The sequence below is a fragment of the Ochotona princeps genome, chromosome 22, assembly GCF_030435755.1.
Source record: "Ochotona princeps isolate mOchPri1 chromosome 22, mOchPri1.hap1, whole genome shotgun sequence".
In the NCBI taxonomy this organism is placed as follows: Eukaryota; Metazoa; Chordata; class Mammalia; order Lagomorpha; family Ochotonidae; genus Ochotona; species Ochotona princeps.
This window is the reverse complement of record NC_080853.1, coordinates 17,229,666-17,255,509: the sequence shown is the minus strand read 5'-3', so window position 1 is coordinate 17,255,509 and position 25,844 is coordinate 17,229,666. Positions and strand designations below refer to the sequence as shown.

At 49.4% G+C, this 25,844-nt stretch overlaps 1 protein-coding gene across 1 annotated transcript in view; it reads left to right on the top strand.

Moving 5' to 3' along the window:
- The first annotated feature begins 8,310 nt into the window (after positions 1-8,310).
- MMP24 (matrix metallopeptidase 24) overlaps positions 8,311-25,844 on the top strand; it is a 41,220-nt gene continuing 23,686 nt past the window's right edge. Inside the window, exon 1 of the mRNA XM_004586031.4 lies at positions 8,311-8,682. Coding sequence (XP_004586088.2) covers positions 8,422-8,682 — 261 coding nt within the window. The 5' untranslated portion in view covers positions 8,311-8,421. The remainder of the gene's footprint in view (positions 8,683-25,844) is intronic.

The following is a 25,844-nucleotide window of genomic DNA, read 5'->3' as shown; positions in this document are numbered from 1 at the left end:
AAATAAATCTTTAAAAGAAAAAAACTGGGGCTGGTGCTCGGGCATTGCATGCTAATCCTGTACCTGCAGCACTAGCTGCTCCATTTCCAACCCAGCTCCCTGAAGATGTGTCTGAGAAAGCACTGGAAGATGGTCCAAGTACTTGGGCCCCCAATCCCACGTTGGAGACCCAGAAGAAGCTCCTGACTCCCAGCTTCAGATCATCCCAGCTCCGGCAGTTACGGCTATTTGGGGAGTGAATCAGCAGATGGAAACACTCTCTCTCCTCTCTCTCTGTAATTCTTTCATGTAAAATAAATAAACAAATCTTTTAAATAAATAAATGCAAAGCTATGAAACTTCTAGAGTCAGGCTACCCCCCGAGACACATGGACACACTCATGTCTGAGTGTGGCCCTGAGCCCTGGCTTCCCGGTTAGCAGTCCAACTCTTGGCAGTGGAGTGGGCCCTTGCCACCCACAGGGTGACCTGTTCCCTTTCTGTTTCCTCTCATGACACAGAGTCTGAAACGCCATCATTTGGCATTTATTCCTTTGAGTGAGCTATTCCTCTTGTCCACATAAGATCTGGCTCCTATTGTTGGGAGGGGTAAAATAACAGATGTTCACCAGCACTCGAGTAGGGATCCATTTCTCCGGTCAAAGCTATCATCGTGGCTGGCACACAGGCCCGCAAGGAGGAGCCAGGATGCAGATCAGGTGGGAGCGGACAGGGCCCCGGGGACTGGCCGGGAGGAGGGCAAGATTGCCCAGTGCTCACTTCACAGCTTTGCCTCCCGCAGCCTCTGGACTCAGGCCAGTCCCTTCCCGGAGCTTTCATTTCCTCTCTTCGGAATCTGTCAGGTCTGCACTCAAAACTGTTCCCTGTCACCAAAATCCATTTATTCAACAAATATTTATCTTAGCTAATTCTGATAACACTACTGCCTGTTTCTATGGCTTCTACTAGAGCCCTTTTACATCTGTTTACCTCTTTCTGATTCAAGGGAAGGAAAATTAGCCCCAATTTCCAGAAAAGGAAATAGAGTCAGAAAGGTTAAGTGATTAATCTGTCACCCTTTCTAATAGGAAGGCCTGGACGCTTCCCATTGGCTGTACTCTGCTGCCCTCTAGCGTGGGCCTGGCACGTTCTCCACAAACAGAGCTTCCATTTGTTCCTTCAACAAGCGTCCACGGAGAGACTCCGGAGTTGCAGACACAAGCCAGGCTTAGTTTCTGTGCCTAAGAGCATTCCATGAGGCAGGGGAAGAAAGAACTGCATAAATCCTTCTTACAATCTGGCTAAGATTTAGGAAGTATGTGGTGCTATATGAGGGTACAGAATATAGGGCTTTGTGGGCTAGTTTGGAGGGTTAGGGATTATTTGCACGAAGCAGAATCCACTGGAATGAATTATTGATCAGGCCATGTGGGAGGTGAAGGGAAGTATCAAGGATTCCTCCCAGCTCTCCAGCATGAATGACGGGGTTGGCGGGGGAGGAGCCTTGAAGAGGAGGGAAGAATATGAGGTTAACCTTTCATTGTCTGGGAAATCCATGACACAGTAAGGTACAGATATGTAGCAAGCAGTCAGATTCAGAGGCTGGAGAACAAGGGTCAAGCTAGACACACAAATCTGGGAGTTCTTGGGCTGCAGATGGTGTTTGAAACTGTGGGGAACTGGTGAAATAACTTACTGGGAAAAACAACAGAAAGACATGGTGGGTGCTGACAAGGACCCTGAGAAAGTCCCGAGTTTAACACAGGGTTACTGGAAGAGAGGGAGTAACAGGGAATAAGAGGACAACCAGGAATGGATGAGAGGCCTGAGCCAGGGAACAAGGTGTTTGGAGAGGACTGGTCAGCTGCAAGTGGAGTTATGAAGAAATCAAGCACTTGGCAAGCCTGGGAAACAGCTCTGGTTTTAGATCTAGAGTTAGAAGGGACAAACCAGGACTTCCAAGAAACCCCCCCAACAAGCTATCAGAACCTGTTGCCCACAGATCAATGATCTCCAAATTCTTTTGTGTTAAAGATTTATTTTTATTGCAAAGTCAGATTTACAGAGAGGAGGAGGAGAGAGAGAAGGTCTTCCATCCAATGATTTACTCCCCAAGTAGCTGCAATGACCAGAGCTGAGCCAATTTGAAGCCAGGAGCCTCTTCCGAGTCTCCCACACGGGTGCAGGGTCCCAAGGCTGTGGGCCATCCTACACTGCACTTCCAGGCCACAAGCAGGGAGCTGGATGGGAAGCGGGGCTGCTGGGATTAGAACCAGTGCCTATAGGGGATCCTGGCGTGTTCAAGGCGAGGACTTTAGCCACTAGGCTATGGCGCTGGGCTCTGATCTCCATCTTCTTTTGCTTATATATCACTTAAAATAACTTCAAAGAATGATGTCACCTAAAATAAAGGATGTGGGAGCTGTGATGTATTGGGAAAAGCCACCATCTGTGGTTCTGGAATCCCATATGGACATCGGGATGAGTCACAGCTGTTCCACTTCTGCTCCAACTCCTTGCTAATGGCCTGGGAAAGCAGTGGAAGATGCCCAAGTTCTTGGGCTCCTGTGTGCATGCGGGAGACCTGGAAGAAGCTCCTGGCTCCTGGCTTCAGATCCACCCAGTCTGGCCGTTGCGACTATTTGGGGAAAGAACCAGCAGATGGAAGATCTCTCTGTGCTTCTCTGTAACTCTGCCTTGCAAGTAAATAAATAAAACCTTTAAAAAAAGATTTATTTATTTTTATTGCAAAGCCAGATATACAAAGAGGAGGAGAGACAGAGAGGAAGGTCTTTTGTCCGATAATTCATTCCCCAAGTGCCTGCAACAGCCGGAGCTGCATCGATCCACAGTCAGGAGCCTGGAGCCTTCTCCAGGTCTCCCACGTGGGTGCAGGGTACCAACCACTTCTAGGGACCTCAGTTACAACTTATAGTGTAGGTTCTAGAATCAAGAGCCAGTCCCCAGGTGTCTGTTGACCTTCATGACAGTAGAGTCCCATCTGATTTAGTATCTTGAAAGTGAAGTATAAGTACGAGGGAGTATTGAGCACATGTACTCTGAGTTACCCATGCCAACTCATTGTTTCCACTTCAATGCATATCTCTGCTGGACAATGTATGAGGTGCTGGAGTTACCCCAAACTAGAAAAAACAAAAGCATACACCATAGGCCAAGTTTTAGAGGAGCTCTGAGAGAGAGATCTGGAAATAAATAAACATAATACACAAGCTAAAGAATAAGATCCATGTGCAAGAGGTAGAACAAAAAGTAACTTGGATGACACATTCAAGTAAAACTCCCCAAAGCAGGCCTGGTGTGGTAGCCTAGTGGCTAAAGTCCTTGCCTTCCAAGTGCTGGGAGCCCATATGGGTGCCAGTTTCTATCCCAGTTGGTCTGTTTCCCTTCAGCTCCCTGCTTGTGGCCTGGGAAAGCAGCCAAGGACAGCCCAAACCGTTGGGACTCTGCACCCATGTGGGAGACCTGGAGGACGCTCCTGTCTCCTGAGAAGTTCAGCTCTGGTTGCTGCTGCCATTTTGGGAGTGAGCCAGTGGGTGGAAAATCTTCCTCTCTGTCTCTCCTTCTCTCTGTAAATCTGACTTTCCAATAAAAATAAAATAAATCTTAAAAAAGAACCTCCCCAAAGCAAGTCGCATGGGAGCTATTTCTCGATAGGCCTATAAGGGTCCAGGAGAAAAGAGATGGAGGTGCTGAAAGGCTGTCCCAGGCAGAGCTGGCCATGTGTCACCTGGACAAAGGGACACTCACAGGGCAAGGCCAGCTTCCTGGGCTTGAGACCTGGGCAGCTGGTGTCAGGCCTCAGGCTTAAAAGGACCCTAGGCTTGGTGTAAGTCTCTATTGTCATCCTTTGTTTAACAAAACAAATGGGCCTTAAATTTCCACTTCACACTGGACCCTGAAAGTGAGGAGCAAGTCCTACCAGGGGGCAGGACTGGAGGGCAGGGGGAAGCAGGAGGATTGGCTGAAAAGTTCTGGGTGCAGGTCCAGTAAGAGTGGTCAGAGGCCGAGAAATTAGGGTCTGGACACAATGGACCCACATTGTTCTTCCCAACAATACTCAGTGTTCCTGTTTACATGTAGTGATTTCCCCCAAATGCAAAAGAGTTTCTTTCTTTTTTTTTCCTGTGTATTTATTTGCAACATGGAGTGACCATGAAGCAGAGGGGCAGAGGGCAATAGAGAGTTCACCATTTAAATGGCCACAATGTTGAGACCCAAACCAGGCCCAAGTCAAGAGACAAGAACTCCACCTAGATCTCCCTCCTGAGTGACACGGGCTGAAGGCCTTGGACCATCCTCGGTGGTCTTCCCAGGCACATCAGCAGGGAGCTGGATCAGGAGAAGAGCAGCTGGTATTTGGTGTCTCCGGGGGTAGCCACATTGGGCCACAATGTCAGCGGCTCCCCACCTGCACCCACAACTGGAAAATACTGAGGTCTTTTCTCATTTCTCCCGTCATGGCTGCTCCCCTTCCCGTGCAGCTCCCTGTGCATAGCCTGGGACAACAGCAGAGGACGGCTTAAGTCCTTGGGATCTGGAACCTGTGTGGGAGACTCAGAAGAAGCTTCTGGCTCTTGGCTTCTGGCTTTTATCTTCAGATCATCTCAGCCTTAGTGGTTGCAGCCACTTGGGGAGTGAACCAGCAGATGGAAAAATCTTTCTCTTTGTCTCTCCTTCTCTCTGTAAATCTGCCTTTCAAATTTAAAAAAAATCTTTAAAAAAACTATTTAAAATAAAAGGAAATGCCTTCAAATCATATAGATTGGATCTTGAAAGCTGGGATGAGGGACTGAAGGGGGGACTTCCATAGATGCTGAACAATAAGCTTCTTTCTGGGCCCGGTTAGCATAATGGTTAAGGTTCTCGCTTTGAACGCACCAGAATCCCATATGGGTGCCAGTTCTTTTTTTGGGGGGGGGGGGGCGGCGCCGGTTCTAATCCCGGCAGCCCCGCTTCCCATCCAGCTCCCTGCTTGTGGCCTGGGAAGCAGTCGAGGACGGCCGAAAGCCTTGGGACCCTGCACCCGAGTGGGAGACCTGGAAGAGGCTCCTGGCTCCTGGCTTTGGATTGGCTCGGCTACAGCCGTTACGGTCGCTTGGGGAGTGAACCATCTTCCTCTCTGTCTATCCTCCTCTCTGTATATGTGCCTTTCCAATAAAAATAAATAAATATTAAAAAAAAAAAGAAAATCCGAAAGATGGATAGACAGAGACCTATATCACCCATTTCTCCACTCCGGGATGGAGTTCCAGGCTGCTGGCTTTCTCCTGGATTAGCCTTGGTTGTGAGAGGCATTTGGGGAGTGAATCAGTGGATGAAAAAAAATCTCTTTTTTTTTTTCTCTCTGCCTTCCAAACACATGAAAATAATTAAATCTTTCTTAAAAAGAGAAAAAAATAAAAATAGCTTAGTTATGATGAAAATGGTGTTGGCATTCATATATCTCTCTGCCTTTGTGCACACTGTACTCGGCAAATTCCTGCTGATCACTCACGGCCTGTCACACCTCAGGTCATCTCTGGACATCTGCCTGTTCGTGTCTCTCTGCTCCCATAACACTGCTCGGTTCTCTCTCACAGCGTGTATTATGCTCTCTTCTTGTTGACCATATTAAGCTTGTATCTTCCCCAGCTGACCGCCTTCCTTACAGCAGCAGCTATCACCCAGTCTGTTCCTGTCTCTAGCCCCTCTCAGTTTCTGTACACATGTGAGAAATCTTGGTTGAGTGAAAACCGAGAGAGAAGGTGACCAAAAGAGGGGGGCTCCAGGTTCCCCACACTGAGCTCTGGGACTCCAGTGACACTTTTTTGATAAGGTGTTCTGTAATAAAACTCTTCCTGACATCAGCTTAATTCAACACATAGTTCACACACCGAATCTGACCTTTTCCATAGCAAGGGTAGAGGCCACTTGTTTCATTTTACAAATAAGGAAGCCCAGGCTCAAGGAGATGAAGTAACTTGTTCTGAACACACATTGAGTTTAGCAAGTGCCTTCCAACTGGGGCCACTAGTCTCTGGGTCACAGCGTTCATCATCTTTTTCACACCGGAAAAAGAAAAATATATAAATATTTCTGGGCCCGGCGTGGTAGCCTAATGGCTAAATGCTTCACCATGAATGCCGGGATCCCATATGGGTACCGGTTCTAATACCGGTGACCCTGCTTTCCATCCAACTCCCTGCTTGTGGCCTGGGAACACAGTAAAAGATGGCCCAAAGCCTTGTGACTCTGCACCCATGTGGGACACCTGAAAGAGGCTCTAGGCTCCTTACTTTGGATTGGCTCAGCTCCAGCTGTTGTGGCCGCTTGGGGAGTAAATCAATGGACAGAAGCTCTTCCTCTCTGTCTCTCCTCCTCTCTATATCTGACTTTGCAATAAAAATAAATAAATAAAGATTTATTTAATAAATAAATTTATTTATTTAATAAATTTAATAAATTTATTTAATAAATAAATAAATAAATCTTTATTTATTTTTATTGCAAAATCAGATATAGAGAGGAGGAGAAACAGAGAGAAATATCTTCCATCTGATGAGTCTCTTCCCAAGTGATCACAATGGCCAGTGCTGCACCAATCCAAAGCCAGGAGCCAGGAGCTCTTCTGGGTCTCCCACGTAGGTCCAGGGTCCCAAGGCTCTGGGCCATCCTCAACTGCTTTCCCAGGCCACAAGCAGGGAGCTGGATGGGAAGCGGGGCTGCTGGGATTAGAACCGTTGTCCAGATGGGATCCCAGTGAGTTCAAGGCAAGGACTTTAGCCGCTAGGCCACGATGCTTGGCCTAAATACATAAAGATTTATGTGTTTTTATTGAAAAGGCAGAGAAGATTTATGGAGAGAAAAGACAGAGAGAAAGATCTTCTGTCTGCTGCTTTACTCCCCAAATGGCAGCAATGGTTGGAGCTGAGCTGCTCGGAAGCCAGGAGTCAGGAGTTTCCTCTAGGTCTCCCACATGGGTGCAGGGTCCCAAGGCCTTGGGCTGTCCTTGACTGCTTTCCCAGGCCACAAGCAGGGAGCTGGATGGGAGTGGAGCCAAGACATGGGATCTTAGTGCTTGCAAGGTGAATAATTTAGCCACTGAGCCATTGCACCAGGCCCCATAGGGTTTATCTATGAGAATTAAATGAGACATGGTATAGTACAATCCTTAGTCTGGAATCCAGCATGCAGTAGGCATTCAATAAATGCTAACTCTCATTGGCACTATCATTCCTTCATATTAGGCCTTTGCAGTTGCCTCCCGATCTCTCTGCACCCCGGGGTGGGGTTGGGTGGGGAGGACACAGTTTCTACTGTAAGGGGGACTAACATGGGACCTCAGCCAAGTGTTCAGATTTGAACCTAGGCCTGGCTCTCACACCTGAGCCGTTCTCACACCTCCCAATGACCAGGTAACTCTAAGGCAGTGTTCCCAAGTTGTCTGGCTAAGTGATTGCATATACACCCCCTGCTTCCAGTTTCCTTGAGAACACAGCCCAAGTTCATTACCCCAGCACTGGCCCCCAGAGTGCTAGCGGCTAGAGTCCTCCTTTTCCTCCCTTTCAGGGTACCTTCCTATCCTGCCCCTTGCCCCTGCCCAGCCCCTCCACACTTTAGGGAATCGCCCTTCTCTTTCTGTTGGTGTTGTCCAGCATCGACTATAGCCAAGAACTCGAAATACAAAAAGTGCTTAGTAAACACGGCCTGTTTTTGCAGGAACCAGAGATTATCGTTCCAGTTGGTGGGAGGGGGCATCTGTCTTCCTCGTGAGGGAACGAGGCAGTGAACTTAACCTTAAGTCACCTTAATGTCTCCTAGGCTGTCCTTTCAGCTATTCCTCGGCCCTCACCCTGCTCAGCGCAGCCCCCTGGGACCAGGACTATCCCGCCCTTACCCAGACCCCTCCCCCAGGTTCCCTCAGACCCCTGTCTTTCTTTCCCAGGGCTATTCCTGCGGCTTCCGACCCCCAGGGATCGCCCCGCCATTCCACTTGCAAGATCATTCCTGGAACCTCTTGGCCCTCCCTCAGGGCTGCCCCCACGCCCTCTCCTGCAGTCCCACCCGGCTGGACCCTGCGCCCTGTCGCCTTCCTTTTCAGCCTCCTCAGTCCTGTCGGCAGCGCCACGGTCGGGCGCCGGCCTCCACGCCCCGCCCCGAAGCCCGCGCCCCCGCAGGTCCGGCCCGGGTGCTGCCCCCCACGCCCCCGGCCGCCCTCGGCCGCCCCTGGCCGCCCCCTGCCGGGGCGGGGCGCGCGGAGGCGGGGGCGCGCTGGCGGCCGAGGCGGTGGCGGCGGCGGCGGAGGCAGGCGGGCCGGGCGCGTGTCCGCGGCGCCGTGACTCGGCGGCTCCGCAGCGGCTGCAGCGGGAAGACCCGGCCGTAGCCGCTGCCGCCGCCGCCTCGGCCGCCATCGCAGCCGGGCGGCCGGGCCCCGCCGCGGGGATGCCGAGGAGCCGGGGCGGCCTCGCCGCACGGAGCCCGCGGCCACGGTGGCCGGGCCGGGCCCAGTGCTGGAGCTGCTGGCGGGCCCCGGGGCGGCTACTGCTGCTGCTGTCGCTGCTGCCCGTGCTCTGCCGCCTCCTGGGCGCCGCGCGGGCGGAGGCGTCGGCGGCGGGGGCCGGGGACCGGACGGCGGCGGTGGCGGCTGCGGCGGCGGCGGCGGCGGCGCAGGCGACCGAAGCAGAGGCGCCCTTCCCTGGGCAGGTGGGACTGGTGCGCCGGGAGCTGGATCGCGCGGGCTCGAGGGCCTCCGGGGCGAGTGGGTGGGAGTATGGGGGTGGCACTGGGGCTGGGCCGCGGCTGCTGCTAGGGCGGCCGAGGCAGTGCACCGGGGCCGGGGGGGAGGTCAGTGCTTGGGGTCGGGGCCCGCGCGGCCCCGGGCGGGACTGGAGAGGGCCGCGCCGAGGCCGCCCGGGACGGGAACTGCTTCAGCACCGTGGACAGGGGCAGCGGGCAGGCGCGGAACAGGAGGGTCCAGACCTTGGTGGCGGCGGCGGTGGGGTGTGTGTGTGTATGTGTGTATGGCCTGCATGTCGGTGTGTGCGAGAGAGATCGTACAACGCCTCGGAGTAAATAGTAAAGCGCCGCCAGTCTGTTGTAGGAGAAGAACCTCAGGATGTTCGGACTGGGGACGAGGGAGGGGGAGGGCGCCGCCGGAAGGACTCTGTTGGTGTCTTCGCGTCTGAAGAGGGTTGTCAGGTGCAAGGTGGCCCCCTGGGGACCCTGACCGGGGCTACTGGAGGTGGGGGCGGGGATGCCCAAAGACAGCATTTCTGCTCCGTATAGGAAGAAGTTTGTAACAATTGGAGCTGCTGTGCCAGCTGGGGAGGCTGCAAGCTCTGTTCATCGCGGGCATGTGCGACTGAGAGCTCTGAGAGGGGATTGGTTGGCTGCGCCCATAATAACCTGCAGGGCTGCATGCATGGTAACAGTAACGGGCGGCCAGGTTTGGCTGGGCTTATGGATTTGTCCAGCACCAAGGGTGTGTGCCAGGCCTGGGGTTGTGCCGTGTAGGAATTCATCCATCTAATCCCCATAGCTTCTATAGCGGGTACTTGTATTTATCACCTCAATTTTTACAGTGTGAGGATACAGGCCTAGGGAGTTTAAGTACCTTGCCCAGGTTCTGGCACCTTGTGAGCGATGGATTCAGGATTATAACCCCAGGCAGGCTGGCTCTCCTAGGCATTTAACCATGACGTCTGAGTCACAGGGTAGTTGGGGATAGGTAATTGCTCTGGGTTCTCCCAGCCTCGAGTTCTGCTGTTCTAACGTGCCAAATGGGACACATGAGTGTTTTAGCTGGGGGAAAATCACAGTGACTGAGTGTGTTTGGCCAAACAAGCAGCAGCTGAGCCTGGGAATGGAGGATCCGTGAATTCCAGGCAAAACTGCGTCTAGATGTGCAAGTGTGTGTTCTCCTAGGAGAGGGTCCCTTGGCAGGATTAAGGAAGTGAGTGTGTAGAACCATTCACTGCAGCTGATAGATGTCCTCCCAGGATCTCAAAGTTGCTGACTTTTGGTGAAAACCTGTCCTAATCTGTTTGCATTTTCAGTTTTATAACATGTCGAAGTAATGCCTTTTGTGAATGTATATCCTAGAAAAAATAGGCTTTAAAAAAAAAAAAGACTTCATGAGGGTTAAGAGTGAGATGCAAAGACCTGGCTTGGAATCTAGGAGGTCTGGGCCCTAGTTCAACCTTGACCGCCCTCCCCCCCATTGGTGTCTGTGACCTTGAGCAGTGTCTGTGCCCTCTCTCGATTTGAAGTGCATTAGCCTTCAGGTCAGATAGGGTCAGGTGCTCCCAACCCTGAAGTCTTTTTGCTACTGTGCCATCTCAAACATTAAGAGCAGGCTGCTCCCTTGAATGTGTCAGGATTTGAAAAGAAGGTTCTGTTGACTCCATCCATATCCTTATTAACTCTATGGGTTTTGATTATTCTGCCTCTCTTAGCTTTTTTTTTTTTTTCAAACTTAAGTGTCCCTTAGCACAGCTACTTTGGGTCACTTTAATGGCCCCTTTCTGGATCTTTTGGGATCCTTATTTTCAGTTTCCCACCTTGTCAGCAGGTGGGAGACCGGACAGCTTTGGGGGCCATCCTGCTGCTTCTGTCCATCCCTCCTTCAGCCGGCCCCACCTCAAGACTCCCATGTACTGCCTTTAGGAAACAGTCCATGGTAGCTCCCTGATTCCTGCTCTGGGGCAAACTCGATTGACTGGAACACAACACCCTCCCTGTGGGTTTATGGGCATCAGAGTGCCTCACCTTACCTCTCCAACGTGGACCGTTAGCAGCCATTCTCTACCTTCCTCCCTCCCTCCTCCTTTCCACTTCCCTAGCTGAAAGGGCTTCATGTGATCTGCAGTCCTGAAATTTTCACTTTGCTCTACTTCTTCTGTGTCACTTATAAAAAATTTAAGTCTGACAGGTCCCAGCATGGTCTCTTGGGGCCCCCCTGCACTCAGCCCTCTTTCATTCAGACATGAGACCATTTATTTCCTATCCGCAAGTGAGTCTCAGGGCCTGATGAGAAGCAAAAGAAAACAAAACCCAGCACCCTTAATTCCACAGTGACTTTTTAAAACATCTTACTGTGTTGTTCAAAAATTTCTGAGAAACAGACCAAGAAGATCCATTGCTTTTCTCAACTATGTAAACACTAGTGGATCACACGACTGAAGCCTTTTTGAAATCTTGCTGTTGCCCTTTGGCCGGCAGATAATGTTGCTTACGCCCTGTTCTGTCTTTCAAAGCCTCTGGGGGCCTGGTTCCACCTACTCCCCCATTAGCAGCGGTCTTCCCTACTGTGCATCGATAATGCATCCTTCCTTCCAGAAAAGTCTCCATCATCACAGGATGGGCTGCTTATAGTGTGCCCGTTCAACTGACACACCGTTCCTGAAAGTTTAGGCTCATGCTCTGCTTCTCCAAGAAATGATGCCTGGCCTCTCTAGTCACCACTGATGTCTGTCTTCCCAGGGGGACACGGCCCACCCAGTTTGTTATTTTGTATGCTTGAGTACTCCCTGTGCGAATGAGGGAGGTAGACTGTAGTTGGTAGGCAGGGCTCTCACCAACCAAAACACTGTTTTCAGATTGAACACAGTCTTCAAACTCTCATTGCTCACCATTCAGTGAGCATTCAATCAGTTTAACTTTTCATCCTAAAGGCCAAAAATGACATGAATCTGAAACAGGCATTCATGGGTGTGTGGATCTCAAGAACCTTGTTAGGGATGGGGTTCACTGCCCACCAGTCTTTCCTTTGGTAGAAGTCGAGGCCATTCCTTCTGGTGGTAGTTACAAATTTCACCACTGAGATTTCAACATAACTCTTGGGCTTGATGGTGAAATATAGCACACAGGGTTTGAGAGGGACCAAGACCTTCAGATAACCAGTAAGTACTCAGTAGCATGTAATTCATATCTTCTCAATGACCCAAGGCACAAGGTTTGACAGTAGGTGAGTTAGAACTAGATTGTTTTTCCTGGGTCTCCTAAATCCTTACTTTTTATAATTATTTTTTACTTATTTATTAGACGAGCTTATTTGGGATCTTGCATGCTCCCTAGTCAGACTGAAGACAGGAGCCTGGAACTATATCTGGGGCTATGTGGGTGGCAGGTACCACAAACTTGAGCCATTACCTGCACCTTCCAACAGGCACATTAGCAGGAGGCTGGCATTGGAAGCAGAGCCGGGACTTGGACCCAGGCACTCTGATATGGAATGCAAACCACCTTCAGTGGTGACTTAACTTCTGCACCAAAAAGCCTACTCCTCCCAATGTCTTATGTTGTGTTTTTTTCATTGTCTCTGGATTCTGATTTCACATCTCTGATCTTCCATTATAAAAAAGAAAGAAAGAAAGAAAGAAAGAAAGAAAGAAAGAAAGAAAGAAAGAAAGAAAGAAAGAAAAAGAACGAGCTAGGAAAAAAAGATTAAAGAAAACAACAACAAAAAAATTCCATCTGTTTTCCCCTTTGCTTTTCTTACTTCTTACACAAGTGAGGGGAGGACCCCATTGAGTCTCTAATTGGCTTTCTACTATTGGCTTATTTAAAGCATCCTTTTCTTTCTTATTAGCTGGTTTATATGCATCAAATTCAAATCATGTTTTGGCCTTCTTATCTTCCAATTGAACTCTGAAGAAGGCTGGAACATATAGCAGGAGATAAACCATTCAGCCCAAGCCCCAGGAGTCACACACTGGCCGCTGGGCCTGGGGTCTAATGGCGTCCTGCCCTGGAGACTGTTTTGAGTGATCTACTCTGGGCAGATGGAGAATATTATTAGGTTTTCTTATTTTTTTTAAGATTTATTTGTTTTTATTGGAAAGTCATATATGCAGAGGGGAGAGACAGAGGAAGTTCTGTCTGATGATTCACTTCCCAAGTGGCCATAATGGCCAGAGCTGAGCACAGCCAGGAGCCAGGAGCCTCTTCTGGGTCTCCCACACGAGTGCAGGGTCCCAAGGTTTTGGGATGTCCTCAATGTCCTCAACTGCTTTCCCAGACCACAAGCAGGGAACTAGATGGGAAGTGGGGCTGCTGGGACATGAACCAGCACCCATATGGGATCCTGGTTATCATGCTGGCCCAATTCTTAGGTTTTCAACCTTCAGTCACAGTGCTTAGAGCCTCAAGTGAGTCTGGGGTAGAGTAGACCTGTGAGGAAGTCCTGAACTATTCTACAGCCCCCCAAAATTATTTCAATGTGATCATAGCCTTCCTTCCTTCTTGTCTTTTTACATGAGCTGGATCTTGCTTGCTCCATTCTTAAAAATTCATTTTCTTTTATTAATACTGTGGATTATCCAGTAAGGGAATAGCCTGTTCTGTCCATAAGGTGCCTTGTACTTCCCTGATGCTTGTATTCATGTGGCCCCCTTGGATCCTGGCAGCAGGGCCCAGGAGGTGGTTAGGGAAGACCATGTCCTCGTTTTACAGCTGAGTAAACAGAGACTCCCAGAGATGATGGGACTGAGCCTGAGCTGCCATCTTGTCCACGAACCCATATGCACAGAAGCCCATTTCCTGCCATTTCCTGTCCTTCCACTCAGTGCTTCCCCCCAGTTCTGGATTCTCATACTAGCCTATTAGCCCACCTTTCCCATGTCCAGGTATGTCCCACCACAGTCCTCAGAAGAGACAGTTTTAAAACTAACAAAAGCCAATTACAGTGGTATCAAAATAGTGGAATCTTAAAAAGTTACAGTGTGGTATGGCTACAGTTTGTTCCTCCTACTTTTGTGTTCAAACTATTCCATCGTGTAAGACATTTCCCAAGATTTCAGCTCTTTGGTACAATTACAAAGGCCTGCTAGGACCTAGCACAGTACCTGATATACTTCAGACAGATGATCCAGTATCTTTTAATGAATTTTATTACCTGGGTGTCCCTTTCCCACCTCCCCCCCACCCCAGCTTCTTTGAATGGTACATTTTTAGTGCATAAAGACAAAAGCTAGAAATCTGAGCAGGTTCAGCATTAGAGAAGCACTCAGGAGGTAAGACTCCCCCAACCGCAGCTGGGGACATGGGGGAATGCTCTGGGGAGAATGGAGTAACTGAGATGAACCTCTGAGGGAGGAGGAGGATGGAGAAGTTCAGAGAGAAGAAAAGACTGGAACCCGCCCTCCCACCGGAGTGCATGGTGCATCCAGGAAATAGTGGGTAATCTGATGTGCCTCAGGGCATCCAGTTACTTGCAGTTTCCAGTAAGAGAATTGAAGGAGAAGGGGCAGGAAAGGGAGGCTGAGGACAGATTGTAAAATTGGCTTTTGTCCACTGGTAACGGGGAATCATGAAAGGTTCTTGAGCAGAAAAGGGCCGGCAGTAGAGACTGGGGCTTGTTCCCGTTGTTCGGGTTGCTGGCTTATGGCCTTGGTGCTTTGCAGGTTTCTGTTTTTAAACTTAACTGAGAGAGCATCTGTGTACTCTTCCACTGGTTCACTCCTCAGATGCCCAGACAGCCAAGGCCTTGCTTCTGGGAGCCAAGAACTCAATCCAGACCTGCTGTGGGAGTGGCTGGAACTCAAGTACTTGAACCATCACTGCTGCCTCCAAGGGTCGTCTTTGGTAGGAAGCTGGGTCAGAATCCCCAGTTGGGAATCATGCACTCTACTTTTAAGCTTCTTTACCACAATGTAGGCCTGAGGACCCATTTTAGGGACTAGTAAGTCGATAAAGGTGTGAATCCTCCACCAAGAGATTTTTTGATCCAGTTATTTGATTTCTCTAGACTGTAGGATTGATTTCCATTCAAGTCCTTTGCTAGTGTTTCTTTATTATTGCTCCATATATAGTCATTGTGACAACTTTGAAGTAGCTTTAATGAATCATAAGATAGCAAAGACACACACAGGCTTCAGAAAACTCACAGGAAATAAATCTCCATCTTTTAAATTCCATTTTTCCATGAACTTCTAGAAGCTCGCATATATGGGTTGGGGTGAGGATTAGAGGTTTTATTTACACATACACACAGACGTTTCCCTAGAGTTTTTCTTTGTCACATGTTGTTGTGACAAAGAGAAAGTCAAGGTTTTGTTATTAAGTTTTTGTTAGTAGTGACAGACTTGAAAAGTTGTGTGCCACCAAGGGCACGGAGTCAAAAAGACGTCATCCTGCAACTCCTGCTCACTGTACCTGCCTCCAAGTCACTGGCACACACCAGGGTCCACCATCCTGACAGATTTTTACTGTGCCCACTCCTCTTCTCCTCACCTGTCTTAGACTGAACTCTAGCCCTCCATCTGGATGTGAGTAACTTTTCACCTCCACAGCTCTCTTGCCTGCCTCTGGCCTTCCCATGGTAGCCAGGGTGACCTCTTCAACATCCATCCACATGGTGGTCAGCAAGCTCTACAGCCAGTATGATAAAAGCTCAGATTGGACAACAGATAGCTTGGAATTTGCAATGGGTGGAATACAGGGCACTGGGGCAGGTAGTAGAGTGCATGAGGTCCAGGACAGAGATAAGACTGGAAAAGTATCTTGGCCCCAGATTGTGAAGCCTGTTGACAGCTGTGGCCATGAGGAACCACAAGATTGGCACCACAGTTGATCCACCATGCTAAAACCCTGGAACTCTCTAATTTGCAGCTCGCCTGGTTCAGCCATCTCCCTACTGTGGTTAGGTAGCATTCACAACCACAGGTCTCCGTCTTCACTTTCCCCTTTTCTTAACTCGTCAATAGGTCCAGCCCCAGGAGACACTGGGAAGCAAGCCTCAGGCTCCTCCCTTCTCAGAGTAAATGGCAGAGGCCTCCCCAGTACTGACCCCAAACCCCAAATGTGCCACTGCTGTCTCTGGCGTGATGATCGTTGAGCTTGTGGTGGCCTCCTGGGAGTGGGCCAAGGACACCATGCAGGAGCGCCAGGGAATTCCTGCTAGTGCGCTCGCCACCCACTCAGCACCGATGGCAGCCAACAGGCACCACTGAACCATTAAGGTGTTTGTCAAGAAGCTAAGCTGGGCATTGTGGGCGATCCTGAGGGCCCTTTTTAGACTGGCTGGAAATGAAGAGGAGAAAAAAGCAGCAGCATTTGGAGGCAACCCAGAGTGAGTGGGGTGGGTAAAGCATGACGGAAAACAGCCTCCCTAGAAGCCGCTGTTCCTGGCTTCCCTTCCGTCCTGCTCCCTGATCCAGAGTTAGTTCCCCCTCCCTGAGCTTCCTTTTTCTCTTCTGCAAGACCACCATGTGAAATGAGGTGCTCTCAAAGTCCCGCTGCCCCGTGCCATCTGCAGATAGCTCTATGGTTAGGATCTCAGTATGGGGGCAGGAGGAAGGGGTCACAGGGGCATACCTGGGACTTCAGTGGCACTGGTAGAGGAGGGAGCAGACACTGCACAGGGCCAATCCTGAGGAGTCACCACAGAGACCCAGGGATTCATTTCGTGGCAGTGACCAAAGGTCGTCATCAATCTATTGCTACAGATTTGGGGAGCAAGAATATAGGCAAGGACATCGTAGAAGTACTGTTTGCCAGTGGGGTTGGCATTGTGATGCAGTAGGTTAAGCTACTACTTACAATGCCAGCATCCAGCTAGACTGGAGTCCTGCCTATTGCACTTCCAATACAGTTCCCTGCTAACATACCTGGCTGGGAACACAGCAGATGATGGTCCAAGTATTTGGACCCCTGCCAGCCACATGAGAGGTCCAGATAGAATTTAGCTGTGCCAGCCCCAAGCCTCTGTGACCATCTGGAGAATGACATAGTGAGCGGAAGATCTCTCTCCTCTCTCACACTGCTTTTCAAATAAACAAATAAATCCTTTTTTAAAAGATGAATACTGTAGGGGCCAGTGTGATGGCTCAATTAGCTAATCCTTCCCCTGCAAATGCCTGCATCCCATATGGGTGCTGTTTCATGTCCTGGCTGCTTCACTTCCCATCCAGCTCCTGTTTATGGCCTGGGAAAACAGCAGAGGATGGCCCAAATCCTTAGGTCCCTGTACCTATGTAGGAGACCTGTAAGAGGCTCCTGGCTGATTTTAGATCAGCTGAACGTCAGCTGTTGCAGCCATTTGGGGAGTGAACCAGATTGAAGACCTTTCTGTCTCTCCTTCTCTCTGTAAATATGCATTTCTTTTCTTTTTATTGAATTATTTATTTTTATTACAAAGTCAGATACACAGAGAGGAGAGACAGAGAGGAAGATCTTCCATCCGATGATTCACTCCCCAAGTGAGTGCAATCGCCAGAGCTTCGCCGATCCGAAGCTGGGAACCTGGAACCTCCTCCAGGTCTCCCACGTGGGTGCAGGGTCCCAAAGCTTTGGGTCCCAGTCCCAAAGCCTTGGGCCATCCTCAACTGCTTTCCCAGGCCACAAGCAGGGAGCTGGATGGGAATTGAAGCTGCTGGGATTAGAACCGGCGCCCATATGGGATCCCGGTGCGTTCAAGGCGAGGAGTTTAGCTGCTAGGCCACGCCGCTGGGCCCTAAATATGCATTTCTAATAAAACTAAGTAAAACTTTAAAAAATGGCTACTGCATGCCATTAAATACCTTATGTGCATACATTAGTTTCTGATTGCTACTGCATGGTTCCTGAGATTGCACAAATTTTTTTCTTAAGCATTTATCCATTTTTTATTTATTTATTCTAAAGATTTATTTATTTTTATTGCAAAGTCAGATATACAGAGAGGAGGAGAGACAGAGAGGAAGATCTTCCATCTGATGATTCACTCCCCAAGTGAGCGCAGCAGCTGGTGCTGTGCCGATCTGAAGCCAGGAGCCAGGAGCTTCCCCTAGGTCTCCTACACAGGTGCAGGATCCCAAGGCCTTGGACCGTCCTCGACTGCTTTCCCAGGCTACAAGCAGGGAGCTGGATGGGAAGTAGAGCTGCCGGGATTAGAACCAGCGCCCATATGGGATCCTGGCATGTTCAAGGAGAAGACTAGCCACTAGGCCACCGTGCTGGGTCCATATCCATTTATTTATTTATTTATTTATTTATTTATTTATTTATTTAAGATTTATTTTATTTATTACAAAGTCAGATATACTGAGAGGAGGAGAGATAGAGAGGAAGTGGAGCTGCCGGGATTAGAACCAGTGGCCATATGGGATCAAGGCGAGGACCTTAGCCACTAGGCCACGCTGCCGAGCCCGTATCCATTTATTTTTAAAAAGCAGAGTGACAGATCTTCCATCGATTGCCTCACTCCCCAAATGGCCACAGTAGTGAGGGCCAGGCAAGGCCAAAGATAGGAGCTTGGAAATCCATTCAGGTCTCTCACCTGAGTGCAGGAGCCTCTTTTTTGGGCTATTTTCCAGTGCCTTCTCAGGCACATGAGTGGGGAGCTGAGTCAGAAATGGAGTAGCTGAGATTTGTACTAAAGCTCTGATACAGGATGCCAGTAGGTGACTTAATCTGCTGTACCCTAACACCAACCATAAAACAGCAGAATGTTCTCTTAGGTTTTTGGAGTCCAGACATTCAAACTGAATCTTATGGGACTAAAATCAAGGTGTGGGCAGGGCTGTGTTGCCTCTGAAGATTCTAGAAGAGAATCCATGCCGCTGAGGCTGCCTGCTGCTCTGCCTGGCTGTGACAGTGCCTTCCAGCAGTGGCATTACTCCCATCTCTGCTGCTGTCACCACATCTATGTGAGCGCTCACCCTCTGGCCTCCCTCTCACAGGGACTCTTGGGAGTCCACTAGGCCCACCTGGATCATTTGGAACAGTCTCCTCAGCATCCTTCACCCCATTGCACCTGTAAGGCCCCTTTGCTATTTAAGGTCACATTCACAGATCTCTGGGGTTAGGAATGTGGACATCTTTGAAAGCCATTGTGTGACCTCCCACAGTGCCTCCTCTTACTGAGCCCTCTTCTCATCATCCTCTAATGAACAGGTGCACAATGGGAACTGGGTGAAGCTGGGTAGTTTGCCCCAGGGGCACTTAGCTAGAAAGAGAAAAGTCAGGCACCATTGGGAATGTGATGTCATCTTAGTCCCAGGTGTCTTTTCAGAGAGAACCCCATCTGGCCTCCCAGGTAGGAGAGAAAGTTCATGAAAAATGGAATTAAAAGGTTCAGTTTGGGGGCAGCCATTTGGCCTAATGATGAAAACGGTATTAAGACACCTGAATTGCAAAGTCAAGACTGCCTAGGTTTGGTTCCCAGCTCCTGCTCCTGACTCTTGTTTCCTGCTGACATATTCTCTGGGAGTCACAGGTGATAGCTCAGCTAGCTGGGTTCCTGCCACCTCTGTGGGAGACCTGGACTGAGTTCCCAATTCCTAGCTTCATCCCCGTTCAGCCCCAATCTTTGCAGGTATTTGGGGGTAAACCAGTGGACTTTCTCTCCCCTCTGTATCTCTGCATCTCTCAAACAAATAGTTTTTAAGTCAGTTACAAATTTGTATTTCAGTAAGAATTTTGAAAGTCATGTCTAGATTTTTCATATATGCATTTCCCATGACCATTTTGGAGGTCCTTTGTGTTTAAGAATTATAGTCTCATTTTTTGGTGGTAACTGTCCCAAGGCCAGGTGGGGCGTCTGAGACCCTGAGGAGCAGCTGAGGGCCACAGAAATCTCTTCTCTGGGCGTCAGACTGAGAAATGAGGGCAGACACCTTGTTGTCACAACAAGGCCAACAGCAATGGGTGGGGAAGGATGACTTCAGGCCACCTGTTGTGCTGGTTTACAGGGACCCAATGGGATCTCAGGGTTGAGGCTGGAGCCGCCAACGGACCATCTGCCACTGTGAGGACTGGCCAAGGAGAGGGGCAGGTGAGGGACCCAGTGCCGACTGTGGAGCAGGCACGGAGAGGGCAGGGGCTGGCTAGTGAACTGACACTGTCAATCTTCTAAATGGGAACATGCTTCCTACGCTAGTGAATCATGACTCAAGTGTCACCTCAAAGAGACCTTCCCTGACTACCTGTGTAAAACAGCTGCCCTGTCACCCACTGACCATTCAACCTGCTGAGTTCTCCACAGAACTTAGTGGTGCCACATGGTTCTTCCATCAGTGAACCTAGAAGATAACTGGAATGTTTTTGTGCACCATTTTAGCCCTAGCACACATTGCCTGCTATACGGTAGGTTCTTAGTAAATATTTTCTTTTTTAGACTTCGTTATTGTTCACAATAAATATTTTTGAATGAATGAATGGATAAAAACAAATTTTACACTTAGGATGGAGAGCTAATAGTTTCTTTTAAAAAAAAAGATTGATCTGTTGAGGTATGTAGCAGGTGTTCTTACAATTAGAACATCTCTGCTGGTAAAGAATTGCTTCCTACAATGAATCTTTACCTGCGTTCTGTACTCTCTCTCTGGCTTTCCTAAAAGCTCCCTGTGTCAAATAGCATGAACCTCTGTATTCTCCTGCATACGGTCCTTCCTTCCTCAGACTAAGCATCCCTCACCTGTCCTTCCTGGATGGGACTCCCAGTTCCCTCACTCCATGGGCTGCTGTCCCTTAGGCAGACTCCTGTTGTTGCCATCTGTGTATAAAATCTTAGGAACCAGACTTGAAACTCCTGCTGAGCCCCCTGCCTGGTTGCTGCTACTCACACCTGCACTCAGGATTCTGACCTCCATTGTCCAGAATTTTCTTTTTTAAAGGCAAATTGACAAAGAGAAGGAGAGGCAGATCTTCCATCCAGTAGTTCACTCCCCAAGTGGCTGTATTGGCCAGAGTTGAGCCCATCCGAAGCCAGGAGCCATGAGTTTCTTGTGGGTCTCCCACAGGTCCCTGCCAGGACCAGGCAGGAAGCTGGATTGGAAGTAGAACAGCCAGGGTTAGAACTGGCGCCCATATGGGATACTGGCATTTGCAGGTGGAGGATTAGCCTGTTGAGCTACCATACTGGCCCCTGTCCAGACTCTCTGACCAAGGACTTTTATTCCATCTTTCTCCCTGTAGTTCATGGTTCCAAACTTGACATGCCAGACTTCACCTCTGGCCTTTCCGATGTTGCCACCTGGTCACTTTGCCTCTCATCATTTCCCCACTCCTCCTCTGGGCTGTCTGTTGTGGGTCAGCCTTACTTCTGCCCAGTAACCACGCTCCCAGATGCCCCCAGGAGACCACTGCCTTCTCCTCTCCCCCACGGCCAGCTCTGTCGGCTGGGTGTGCCCATCGGCTCTGCCAGTGCTCTGCTTCTCACCGCCCCCATGGCCACGTCTAATCTCACCACCGCCTCTGCTGTCTATCGCTCCCTTCCCTCTTCCATTTCCTCCCTGTTGTTCTCTGCTCTCTCCTTTCCCTGCCACGACTCAGCTCTGCCCTCCCGAGAGTCAGAATCCTACCTCGTGGCCAGCAGAGGTGTCACACGGGGTTGTCTGTGATCCCCACATCCATGCTGTGGCTCAGCTATTTTGGTCCTTGCCTGCACTCAGAGGTTCTCGTGTCCCTCTGGGTTTGCACCTCTTTCAGCACTCCCAGGGCGCCAGACACCTTGGGGTTGGTGACAGAGCTGGAGAGGTCAGGCCTTTGACACAGCCAGAGACTGATGAATGAGTGCAGGTGTACAAAGATGAAACGGAAGCCGTTCCGATGAAGAACAAGTGGACATTTTTTCCCTAGTAAATTTTTATCTTTTTTTCAAATGGGACAAGGGAGCCTATGGCCTCATCAAGCAAGGACATCAAACCACAACAGGTTGACTTCCAGATTTTTTTTTTCATCCTCCAAGAGTCCAGAAATGGTGCATGGTGCTTTCCAGAGTCTTCCTCATGACACCTCTAGAAGATGAGATTCCTGCTTTGGCACCTGGGTACCAGCTGTTCATTCTTCCATTTGTGAGCTCAGGTTTTTGGAGCTGGGCCAGGCACTGTGGTAAACACCCATAGCGGATGCAAACACATATACACATATGTATGAGGGTACTGCAAAGAGCTCACAGAGGGACCAGCTTGGAGGCTCAGTGGAGTAAGCCTTGGCCTGCAGTACCAGTGTTCTATGTCAGACTACTGTTTTGAGTCTCAGTTGCTCCAGCTCCCTGGTGATGCTCCTGGGAAAGTAGCAAAAGATGATGTAATTACCTGAGCCCCAGCCACCTACAAGGGAGGCTTGAATGGAGTTCCAAGGTCCCTGGCTTCCACCTGACCTGGTCTAGCCCAGGCCTGGCTGTTGTGGCTATTTGGGGAGCAAACCAGCAGATCAATATCTCGCTTTCCCTGTTTCTCTCTGTCACTCTGCCTGTCAAATTAAAGGAAAAAAATCCTTTTTTTAAAGTTCATAGAAAACTTGAATTAAAAGTTTATTTTCATGCAAAAGAAAAAAGAAGTTCTTGCATAGTTTTCTGATGGCCACCCATAAGGGTGTATGGTCCCATCTGCTGCCCTCCCAATCCACAAGCAGTGAGCTAGATGGGAAGAGTAGCCAGGACATGAACTGGCACCCATGTGGACGCCAGCAGATTAGCTTGATATGCCACTACTCTGGTCCCTTCTTGGGCCTCTTCCATTGCTTTCCCAGGTGTATTAGCAGGGAGCTGGTAGGGAACAGCCAGGACTATAACTGGCACCAGGTATTCCATCCAAGGTAACAAACCGAAGCACTTATTAGGAAGTTGTTTCAAACGCAGAGCAACCCGAACTCAAACCAGCACTTGGATATGGAATGCCAGCATCAGAAGTGGTGACCTAATCCACTGCGCTAGAGACAGCATGATGGCTCAGTTAGCTAATCTGCTGCTTGAAAGCACTAGGATCCCATTTGGGTGCCACTTTGGGGTCTAGCTACTCCACTTCCCTTCTAGCTCCCTGCTTGTGGCCTGGGAAAACGTAGAGGATGGCTCAAAGGCTTGGGGCCCTGTACCCACACAGGAGGCCCAGAAGCTCATGGCTCCTGGCTTCGGTTCAGGTCAGCTCCGATGTGGCCATTTGGGGAGTGAATCGGTGCATGGAAGATCTTTGTCTCTCTCTCTGTAAATCTGTCTTTCTAATGAAAATAAATCTTTAACCCACTGTGCCACAGTGCCGGCCTCAGGATACATTTTCTAATTATATTGTATCTCTTCCTTGGAGTGGCTTGAAGCAGTTCAGATTGAAACAATTTTTTAAGACTTTTAAGGATGAACTTGGTGTAAAGGATGAAAAAGAACAGTTCCTTCCAAGCATGACTGCTCAACACTTAAGCCCTAAATTTGGAGGAAGGGTTCCTGGAAGCCAGGCCATGAGGGAAATGCAGGTGCTTGCCCAGGCTTCTTCTCCCGTACTACTTCTGTGCTGAGAAAGTTTTCCTGTAGAGAATGCATTCTCTTCCAGGGGAGTGTAGGAGAACATGACTGTGCACGATCCCAAGAAAGCCCAGCGACAACAGGAACAGTCTGCAATTCCACTGAGCTATCGTCTGATCCACCACATCCCAACCCTATGCAGCACTCCCTGTCTTAGGTGACAGATGGTGTGTCCCTAAGTCACCTGATAGAAAGCAGACCTGACCATGGAAAGTGGCAACACCCTCCATGGACTGGCTCTTGGTCCAGGGAGAGTGTAGGAGGGCAGAATTCTAGATTTCAGATGACAGAGAAATAAAAAACCATGTTTTTGGCCTAGATGTACCAAAGATAACAGGAACGCCGTATAAAGGGAACAGTCAACACTGAGTAATCTTATTAGGTAGCAGAAGCATCCATTCATTTCCTCCTAACAACCTCCCTGGGGAGGAGGGATTAGTGTTTACACTTCCTGAATAAGAAAGCCCATGCTCATTTGCCCAACAAGGAGGGAAATAAAGGGCTCCAGGCTGCATGTGTCTTTGCACCAAAAACTTAGTTTATTCAGTTTAGAAGTTCTGAATTAAAGCTTTCCTAAAGGGAGGGAGTGTGAGGGAACGTCCTGACTCCATGCAGGGTCTTGGTGCCGTGGTGACCCACCTAACTAACCTGGGGTGAGAAGTTACAGCACCCATGGGTCGAGGGACCAGGCACCTGTAACTCTCCCTGCCATTTCCATTCACAGGTGTTTAACTTGAGTGACTGATCCTTGGTCACAGGCAGGTCACAAGTGATTCTCTGTGACTTGTCTATACTGAGCATATAATTACATATCAGCTCTCCACTGGCCTCCTTCCCAACCTCTTTACTTAACTGCCACTCCCTGACACCCCTCAAAATTCCAGCCACGGTCTAAACTGCCCAAAACATGCCATCCTTCCACCCCTCCAGGCAACTGCACGTGCTGTACCCCGACTACCCCTGGATGCCTCCCTTGAATGCCCCTCCCTGCCACCCCATCCTCGTGTACAAGACCTATCTTGGGCCCAGCACAGTAGCCTAGCGGCGAAAGTCCTTACCTTGCATGCGCCAGGATCCCATATGGCCGCCAGTTCATATCCCAGCAGTCCCACTTCCCCTCCAGCTCCCTACTTCTGCCCTAGGAATGCAGTAGAGGATGGCCCAAAAGCCTTGGGACCCTGCAACCACATTAGAGACCTGGAAGAAGCTCCTGCCTCCTGGCTTCAGATCAGCTCAGCTCTGGCCATTGCAGCCACTTGGGGAGTGAATCAGCGGACTGAAGATCTCTAGCTCTGCTCCTCTCTTTCCAATAAAAATAAATAAATCTTAAAAAAAAAAAAGACACCTGTTTTCTGTTCTCCATAGCACCTGGCACACACTTGCTTTGTACCAGTCCTTTCACTGAGGGTTTACTCATCAGTGAGTGGACTCCTTCCGTACCTGTCTCCCTTACACAGTGCTTGAGGTAGTTAAGTGCTGAATGGACATGGTCAGCGGGTACTTCTGTGTGCTTTTGTGCCTAGCACTGTTCTGAGCACTGGGTACTTAAGACTTTCCTTCTGAAGGGCAGGAAGCTGTCACCGGGGGGGGGGGGGGGGGGCATTTGAAGTCTTCACTATTGTGACAATTTAGATTTTAATCAATCAGGTTTTGTCACAGGCAGTGAGGTTTTTTTGTTTTGTTTTGTTTTGTTTTTGGTGAAATAGTGCCTCAAGGCTTCTGGTCACTCTTTACTGACCAGAGAATACAAATTAAACCTGTGTTCAAGGCTGACCATCTCCCTGCCCCCTTCCTCATCCGCACACTGCTTCTCACTTCTACAAGATCAGTGGGAACTGTCGTTTCCAGAATGGTGTGACTTCTAATGACAGGCACATCCACAATAAACTCATCCACAAACAAGAAACAGCTGGGAACGGGTGGGCATTTGGTCCAGTGGTGAAGATGCCCCCGACTCCCCATCCCTCGTGGGTTCAGTTCCAGGCTCCTGTCCCCAGCGCCTTGAAGCACAGGCCTGGAGAGGCAGCAGGGATGGCTCCCACGTGGGAGACCTAGACTGAGTTCCTGGCAATGGTCTTAGCTGTATCCAACCCTGGCCATTCACTATTTGCCTAACTCTCCATGTCTTCACTCTGCCTTTGAAATGTTAAAAACAGAAGTAGATAAATAAAGTATCACATCTCTCATATAACCCTAAATATGTATGTTTCCTAGAAATCAAGAAATTCTCTTATATGATATTGTTCATATGTAGACTTCAGACTGTTTTCTGTGTACATATAATTAAACTATTTAAATTAGATGATATGTTGTTTTGTTTATAGCTGCCTCATTTTAGAGGGGGAGGAGTGCAGTAAAGACATACACTCCTGTGCCAGTAAGTGTTCAACAGGATTTTTCATCAGACTGGCCTTACATAGCTTCTGGGGGACACACTTTTTAAAAATATTTATTTTTATTACAAAGTCAGATATACAGACAGGAGGAGAGATCTTCCATCCACTGATTCATTCCTCAAGTTGCTGCAATGGCTGGAGCTGAGCCCATCCGAAGCCAGGAGCCAGGAGACTCCTCCAGGTCTCCCACATAGGTGCAGGGTCCCAAGGCTTTGGGCCATCCTCGACTGTTTTCCCAGGCTACAAGCAGCGAG